We start from the raw sequence: 9,124 nt of genomic DNA on the forward strand, positions 1-9,124 counted from the left end.
ATAATGGGTTGGTAAGATATAGTAAAAGTGGCAGTGATCGGAACAGCAGAGATTAGTTTTTTTTTTTTTTTTTTAAAGCAAATTTTACTTCAAAAGAGGACAAGATTTTATAAGAATTACTAAGTAGAAAAATTTCATACAAAATTAACAAAAAAAAAAAAAATATATGAATTTGCATGAATATATGTAAAGAACTAGGAGTTACGTGTGCGTTTTATTTATTTATTTTTTTCTTCTTAAAGATGCGCGTGGTTACTAGCCGTGCAGGCCGACTGTGTGTGCGCTGCTAGGTACGGAAATACACATAGGCATTACATATGGCGTACCTATGCGGCATATCCATACGGCATACCCCTACGGCGTATTTATGCGGCGCACACGAGACGCGCTGGATGTGCACAGGTTGACCATGCCAGGGCACGGATCGAATCCTCAAAAAAAAAAAAAGGGCGTATACACAAATGGCGGAAATGTGCTGAAGTCGTGCAAACGGGTGTGGGGAGTGCGTGGTTCACGCAGTATTTATATATGCATATTATGTGCACACATACATGCAGAAGCACATGTGCAGAACGCCCAACTGAGGATAAGTGTCATCATGCGATGGCGCGAAGTTGCCGGCCCTGGTAGGTGCACGGCGAGGTGCGTGCTGTGCTCCAAATGGGTCTGCTTTCTGAGCAGGCCGCCTCCCCGCGCAGGTGCGCCGGGCAAAAAAAAAATTAAAAATAAATAGAAGCAATAAGCAGTGAGCAATAGGTAATACGTAAATAAGCGGCTAAACGGATTAGCGGCTAAACGGCTAAGCGGCTAAGCGGCCGAACGGTCGAACGATGCATGCATAATGAATACCCAAACTGTGCCGAACAGCGGCGCGCCCCCCTCTGCCCAAGTGCGAGCGGCGACTCCCAAACTGATAAACGCGATGACGACGATAACGGCGATAACGACGATAACGGCGATAACGACGATAACGACGATAACGACGATAACGGCGATAACTGCGATAACTGCCATAACTGCCATAACTGCCATAACTGCGATACGCATGATAAGTACACTCGAGAGGGGCTGGGCGTCCGCGCGCTGTTGTTCATGATGGCGCCAACAAATTGATAAGTGGGAAAGAAAATAAAAAAAAAAATCGGCCAAGTGGTGGTTCCACCGTTGCGTCACCTCGTCGCTTCTCTTCCACCCCACGCATCACTTCTTCACCGACATGTACCTCCTGCGGTAGAGGACCTTGGGGACCACCTCGTCGAGCAGCATGTTGAGGAGAGCCCAGGAAATGCCAAAGAGGTACTGCCACCACAGCAAGCAAGTCGTATTCAGTACGGAAGTGATTCCCGGTATGCAGGTAGCCAAGAATGTCAAAGTAGCCGAAATGCTACAAGCCAAATGCATCCACATATTTCTATTAAAAACTTTGTAAAAGGGTTCCCAACTTCGGACAGTATAAGCTCTCAACATTTCACACCAAACAGCAGAAATAAATGCCATCGTTCTACCTCTCTTAGATCCCTTAGAAGCAACATCTTCAAAATTTTTTCGAAAAACTCCATCAATTTTATCATCCTTTCCCTTAACAAATGTATCTTCTTTTGGTTTACACCAACCATAATTATCTTTTTCTAAATTTTCTGAACAATCATCTTCCATTATGGTTCGTATATCTGGATGTATTTCTCTCGAATTTGGACTAATATTTTTTATTTTTCCTTTTGCAGCTCCCCAAAATGTAACTATTTTATTCTTCTTAGGATGCCAAAAATTTATATTAGTAATCCAACCAACGTATTCAGGAGACACTCTATACTCATAGGTACTACAAAAGTATTTGTACTCATGTTTGATACCTGGATTTGAAGTATCTGGTAGACTAACAGTTCGGCAGGAATTGTGGATATCATTTAGGGTGTAACTACCTGTGCATATGTAGAGAGAAAGAGCTAATGAAAGGAGGACACATAATGCTTCGAAAATGGTATGAGGTATGATTCCATAGAGCCACCATTTTTTGGTCATTATTGGTTGCTTCTTTGGTCTGGGAGGTGTTTTCATATTATCCCTGTTGGGTGGCTCTCTTGATAGGGCTACTGCTGGACATCCATCTGTCATTAAATTCAAGAATAAAATTTGAAGTGCTTCCAATGGGAAGGGCATCTGTGCTGCGATGGCGATGGAGAGGTAAAGTATCTCTCCTATGTTGGTACCGAGCAAGAAGCAAACAAATTTTTGTATATTGGAAAAGATGGTTCTTCCTACATCTATGGCGCTAACAACTGTACAGAAATTGTCATCTATTAGAATCATTTCCGATGCACCTTTGGCAACCTCCGTTCCGTTTATTCCCATGGCGACTCCTATATCTGCTGCTTTCAAAGCTGGTGCATCGTTCACTCCATCTCCTGTCATTGCCACTAGGTATCCCTTCCTCTTCAGGGACTGCACGATGGTGATTTTGTCCTCCGGTTGGGCTCTTGAATATATCAGTATCTTATCTGTGAATTCGTCTAGTTGTTCGTCCGGAAGTACGGGTTCGTTCGGGTTCTTGTTAATGTGCAGCTCGGAGCATTCGATAGCTTGGACGCTTGGGGTGGAGAAGTTTGGGGTAGCCAAATCCGCTTGGCCCGCTTGGTCAGCTTGGCCCGCTTGACCCGCTTGGCCCGCTTGACCCGCTTGGCCCGCTTGACCCGCTTGGCCCGCCTGGTCTGCCTCCCCCTCGCCTATCAATCCGATGAGCTTCCCAATCGCAATGGCCGTAGGTTTTTGATCCCCCGTGATCATGATGACTTTCACTTGAGCATCTCTACACGTCTGAATGGCTTCCTTCACTCCGGGTCTGGGCGGATCAAACGCAGCGACATATCCCATAGGGACGAATCCGCTCTCCTCATCGGTAGTGACAAATTTCAGTCTCTCATCAGCATCTTCTAGCCTTTTCAGCATAGCAATGTGTTCACTGGTTAGCGGTTTAATACAAACGGCAAGAACTCTCAAGGCCTTCTGTGAGAGTTCCAAATTTTTCTGGGCTAATACGTCTTTCTCCTTTTCGCTAATTTTGACATTCCAGCAGATTTGCGGTCCGTTGGGGGATTCCTCTAACAAGTGAGTGCTTCTATCGAGGAGCTTATCTGGGGCACCCTTGATGAGTGCGATGTGAGTGAACTTCTTTCCTTGTCTCTCCAGGTTAATATACTCAAACATATTTTCCTTCTTCAATTTGTAAAATGTGATTTTCATTTTTCTCGACGAATTAAAGGTCACTTCTAAATCGTCTAATCTGGTGTACTCCTTGACATAGGAATGGTTGCTTCCGCTTGTAATAAAATTATAGCCAGCCTTGGCTGCAGCTACTACTATGGGTCCTTCGCTCATGTTTCCATGAATAGTCCATTTTGATGTCTTAGGATCTCTAGCCAGGGTAGTATCATACGAATTGAGATAAGCAGCAAACATAAGGGTCCTTGTCTTCTTCACATCTATGGAATCATTTTCTGGGTTACCATAATTGTACAAAATGGAATCATAAGATGTGCTTTGATTTTTAGCTATGACGATTTTCTTTTTTAACTCATTTGTTAATTTATTTGAATCGAATATTCCACCATAAGGTTCGAATCCTTTCGTTGGATAAAAATCAAACGTCTTTGTCAGCTTATTATTTTTATCACTCAAAGTTGAATTTTTTGCAAATGTGACCAAATTAATGGCTGGCATTTTCCCTTCCGTTAGCGTTCCCGTTTTGTCAGAGCAAATAACTGAGCAACATCCTAGCGTTTCTACAGCTGGTAATTTACGCACGTTTGCATTTTTTCGAACCATATCTTTGGCCCCAGCAGAAAGGGTGATCGTTACAACCATGGGTAATCCTTCTGGAACGGATGAAACTGCAAAGCCTACTCCAATAATAATTATGACGAGAATGGGATCCTTATCGGCATGTGCTGGATCTCTATAATTAATCAGTACAGCCAAGGATATAATAAATACTAGGATAATGATAGCAATAAGACCTATTAGTCCTCCTAGCTTATTTAATGCTACTTGTAGAGGAGTCAATTTACTTCCCTTACTTGATCTTTTCAATTGTGAAGCAATTTTCCCTACCTGAGTATTTAACCCCGTTGCAGTAACTATCCCTTTACCTGAACCGTTCGTCACAGATGTGGTGGCAAAACATAAGTTTGTCGCAAAAGGGGTAGTATAATCATCTGGAGTTAAGCTTTTTTTAATATCTTCCGATTCTCCTGTTAACAGACTTTCATTCGTTTTAAGTTCAATTACTTCTGTTAATCTTAAATCTGCTGATATGGAGTCCCCTGTATTTATTATGACCACATCACCAACCACTACTTCTCTCGATGGAATGACTATTTTTTCTCCATTTCGTAAAACTGTGCATTGGGGGGATGCCATTTCTGCCAACTTTGCGATTGCGTCACCTGAGGATTTTTCCATATACGTAGCTAGACAGGCATTCAATGTAATTATACTAATGATAGCAACTCCTTCTACTATTTCGTTTAGGATCAAGCTAGCCATTGCTGCAACCAGGAGTAGCATGACCACAGGGCTGCAATACTGGGATAGGAAAATCAACCACAGTGGCATTGCGTCATCCTTTTCGATGTAATTTTCTCCGTATTTTTCTCTGTTTATTTTCACTTGCTCTGTTGTCAGTCCTGAATTCATGTCCTGCAGGTCGAACTCCTTGCACAGGTTTTCGATGCTCTCGATGGCGTCGTGGTTGTACCCTGCCGGGATTTGCGCCTCGCCGTTCGGTTTTGGTAGTTCCTTAGGCTTCACCGCGTCTTCCTTAGGCTTTACTGCTTCCACCTGTGGCTTTACTGCTTCCACCTGTGGCTTTACTGCTTCCTCCTTTGGCTTCACCGCTGCCTCCATTGGCTTAACCGCCTCCCCCATTGGCTTCATCACTTCCTCCATTGGCTTTACCGCCTCCTCCTTTGGTTTCACCGCCTCCCCCATTGGCTTCACCGCCTCCCCCATTGGCTTCACCGCCTCCTCCTTTTGTTTCACCGCTTCCCCCATTGGCTTGGGCTCACGTCTTGCCCGCTGCCCATCCGCCCTCTTCGCCTGGTCTGCAGCTCCTGGACTCTCCTTCTGCCCAACGGCATCCCCGTCAGCAGGCGGAATGGCCTTTTTCCGAGGGGTGCTCACTCCATTGTGTTTTTTTTTTTGGTTGTCGGTTCCTCCCTTTGGCTCCGTGCTGTTTGAATCGTTTTGTGTATTCTCGGAATTCATAACTTTTTAGGAAAACACGGAAGGTGGAAAAAAGGGGAAAAAAAGGGGAAAAAAAGAGGAAAAATATATATATAAATAACCCTTAAAAATATTACTTCTCTATTTTATTATTATTATTTTTTATTTCCTTGAGCAAGTGCTGTCATAACGTTGACTCTAATGGGACCCACACACTGGTTCTTGGGTCTTCTTCCCATCCGGTGGTCCGCACGAGTGGAATGCTTGCACTGAGGTGTGAAAGAGCGTAGAAATGTAAAGCGGCTCCTCCGGTTTTCTCGCTTTTTCTTCCCTTCGCTTGGTAGCACTACGTGGGTGCTGTGTTGGGAGGGAAGACTTTTCTTCTCTCCTTCACACAAATTGGTTCTTCACTTTGTCATGCGGGCTGCTTTACAGTATAACACACTCTCGTATGCGCGTCCTGTAGGAATCGCGCAGCAGTGAGAAAAGTAGATGGCGTTACGAAGAAAGCGTTGCGAAGAAAGTGTTACCAAGAACGCGTTACGAAGAAAGCGCTACGAAGAAAGCGTTACGAAGAACGCACTACTATATGCATACACAACGAATACAAAATACTGTGGGAAGTACAATTAATGTGAGGATAAGCTAAATGGGTGGGGAAATTTAAAAAAAAAAAAAAAAAAAAAAAGAGTTTTTTATTTGTTTTTCTTCTAATGCGTGTTTTCTCGTTGTATACATGTAAAGTATACCTCTTGAATAGTGTCACCATGAAAAATTAAATATAAACATATAAAAAAACAAACAAGTAAATTTATATGCATACATTTATTATATATACTGCTGCTATTTTTTACTTACACTCCTTTTTTCAATTCCTTGCTGGAAAAAAAAAAAATAAAAATAGCGAACGAACGAGCGAGCAAGCGACCGAACAAACGAACAACGATTTTTTTTCTTTCTTTTTGTCGTTAAAATAAAGTAATTCCAAAGCGCATGCTATATATGTAAATTGCTTCATATGCGCAATGTATGTTTATATGTGCCAATGTATCGTTATCCGCTACGTGTATATACAAAATAATATGGCTAGTAGAAATAATCAAATCAACGAACCATGGCGAAAATGGGATAGTGGCCACACTACATACTTATAAAACACGCAGGTATGTAATATACCTCTCGTGCATTTTCGTGAATTTTATTTTTTTTTTGTTTCCTGGGGGGAGGAGGTGTTGTATCGCCCCTTGCGACTTTGCAGAAGGGGGGATTAAAATTTTTTTAAAATAATGTATGCGTGCTGTTGCGGCGAGTTATAGGAAAGTCTGCTGCGAGGAGAACTCTCTACACGTAAGCGCCGAGTTGGGATGGTCGTGCTCTAGCGGGTGCGGCCTAGGAGGTGAAGCGAAGAAAGAAACACCTGTGGGAGGTGAAGCGAAGAAAGAAACGCCTGTGGGAGGTGCACAAAAGTAAAGGCCCGTGGGAGGAGGTGCACCAAAGTAACATACGGTAGGGGCGCTTTAGCACGCCTTCGTCTGGGATGCCGAGCGCGCACCCTTTTTGACCCCTACAATACCCCCCCGCTGCGTGTATTTCGTCACCACGTGCAACTTGCATATGCATAAGCGCGACCAATGCCCCCCGCTTTTCTACCTTGCCTACCTACTAAACGGACACAACAGTGGTGCAAAAAAAAATACATAAATAAATAAATAAAAAAAAAAATTACGCCCTTCAGTTCGCCACTACCTTGGGAATTTCCCCTTCGCCATCCTCGCTTAGCAATTTGGCTCATTTTCGCCCTTTTTTTGCAACAAGCTTCATTTCGAAATGGGAGGGGTGCACGTCGCTATCCCACGACGGGGTTACCAGGAAATGCCATAGAAGCCCAGTTAAACAACACGGCGGGTTAGGCTAAAACCCTGCAGCGTATCTCTACGCAGGGAGCAGAGGGCAAGGGTGACATGTGAGCCAAAAAAAAGCGCATTTCTTTTTCTGGCCTGATGGGTAGAGTATAGCCAATGTATTTAGTTTTTCTCCCCTGTGGGTTAAGCGAGGTACCGAATCTACACGCGCATAAACCCGCATGAAAAATCCACACGCATATGCCGAGCAAGTTTACCTATGTATGCTTTTATTTCTATACATTATTCTCGGTGCACGAATTTTTGAGGTTACCCTTCTATTCTATGCTTTTAACCCAACATGGGGTCATATCCACAGGTACACCATTTTTACGAAAAAAAAAAAATAAATAAAATAAGAAGCACATGACGAGGTTAAGCAAATGGAGAGCAAAAATATAAAAAAGGGTTTCATTTTTAATAGTAACACATCATATAACCCCTTGCAAGCAGCTTAATTACGTTCCCTGGTAAAATTGGTTTATTTTGCATCTAAAAGGAAAAGTCCCCCTTTTTGCGGTAAATTCAATATTTGGATGTACCATGGTAAAGGGGGAGGAAGGCAAACTGCTTTTTTTTTTAAAGCGCATTTGAAAATGGCGCTTATTTGTATACACTACGTGGTGGTGGGTAGAATGCACACTGATAAGGGGAATAGCAGCTTGCCTTTTCTCCCTGAGGGAGGAACGAACCACCACACCATCACGAGGACGAGGTGGAGAAGGAAGAGGAGCCTATTCATCCATCCTGATCTACACTTAATTGTACTTTTTTTTTTTTTTTTCTTTTACAATAATTCGGTTATGTTCTTCTCAATGTCAAGGGGATAAGTTCTTGGGGAAAAATAACTGACTACGTTTCCGCTCTTATTAACTAAAAATTTTCCAAAATTCCAGCCGATGTTTTCTAGCTGTCCATTCATATCGTGCATCTAGTGGGGGGGATAATTAAAAAAAAAAAAGGTGTACATGCTTGTTCATATTAATGTACACATTGCATCTGCAGCATCTGCCATGTGAACCAACTGGCAGTGTCTTATTTTTCGTCTCAGTTGGGGGAAAAAAACATGTGGAACACGTGGCAGCAAGCATTTTACGTTTGCCCAGCATAAAAATGCGATCATCCGTGGGGTACAACTTCGCACGAGTGAATCGCACATTTAGTAAAAATCACCTACCGAATCACAGTTGGCCTTCAAAAATTTGAACAGCTCATGTGTGTTTTCCCCATTGACTTCAATCGGGGCGAAGAAGTTATATTTGACCTTGTTTTTCTCGTTGAATGAGGAAATGTCGCACGTGTTGGGAAATTCCTGGTTTAGGAACTGGCTAGTCGGGAAGGACAAAATCTGTAAAGGGGGGACAGACAGGAATATACAAATGGAACAATAGCAATGCGGAGAAAAGCGACAAACTGGAACGCCCATTCCTATGGTGAGCAGCTGCTAATCAGATAATGTGGGCGCGTTCGAAAGGGGGGTGTCACAGCAGGTGAAGTGCCCCTTTCTTCATTTGGTCGAATCGCGAACCTCTAATCCCCGCTCGTTCAATCGATCGTGCAGCTCGTTAAGTTGATCCACATGCTTCCGCGTTAAGCCGCATTTGGACGCCGAGTTAACAATCAGCAAAACCTTGTTCTTGTAAGTAGACATCGGCACAGTTGTTCCATCCAGCTTCTTCACATTGTAGTCATAAATGGAGGGACGCAACTCCCCTTTCGAAACGGTTATTTTTTTGAAGAAGCTAAACATGTTGGCAGGGTTTCTTCGTAAAATTAGCAATACGACGAATAGCTTTAAAAATAGGAAAAGTTTCATCATGGAACGGAGTTCACCAAAATGCCTTTGCTTTTTTGTATAGCCAATTTTTCATGCAACGCAGGGGAGTAATTCTTGTTTTTTGTGTTTTTTTTCAGGGACGGGGGGGAAAGGGAAGCCTCCTCACATGGAGTTATTTTGCTCGATTATGTTTTTCCGCTTTACAGCTATTTGGCTTCTTTACTAC

At 43.0% G+C, this 9,124-nt stretch overlaps 2 protein-coding genes across 2 annotated transcripts; both read right to left on the reverse strand.

Annotated features, from left to right (window-relative positions):
- Positions 1-1,201: 1,201 nt before the first annotated feature.
- Positions 1,202-4,573, reverse strand: PCYB_132060 (P-type ATPase4; the record flags this gene model as incomplete). Its single annotated transcript, XM_004224230.1, has 1 exon — positions 1,202-4,573. A coding segment is annotated over exon 1 (3,360 nt), but the record flags the coding sequence as incomplete, so codon positions are not given.
- Positions 4,574-7,908: 3,335 nt separating this feature from the next.
- PCYB_132070 (glutathione peroxidase) lies at positions 7,909-9,124 on the reverse strand (the record flags this gene model as incomplete). The annotated part of the gene is made up of 3 exons (XM_004224231.1): positions 8,650-9,124; positions 8,299-8,469; positions 7,909-8,052 (listed from the first exon to the last, which is right to left on the reverse strand). The coding sequence occupies exons 1-3, from the start codon at positions 8,938-8,940 to the stop codon at positions 7,909-7,911; spliced, it is 606 nt and encodes a 201-aa protein (XP_004224279.1). The 5' UTR covers positions 8,941-9,124.

Source organism: Plasmodium cynomolgi, chromosome 13 (assembly GCF_000321355.1).
Source record: "Plasmodium cynomolgi strain B DNA, chromosome 13, whole genome shotgun sequence".
Lineage (NCBI taxonomy): Eukaryota > Apicomplexa > Aconoidasida > Haemosporida > Plasmodiidae > Plasmodium > Plasmodium cynomolgi.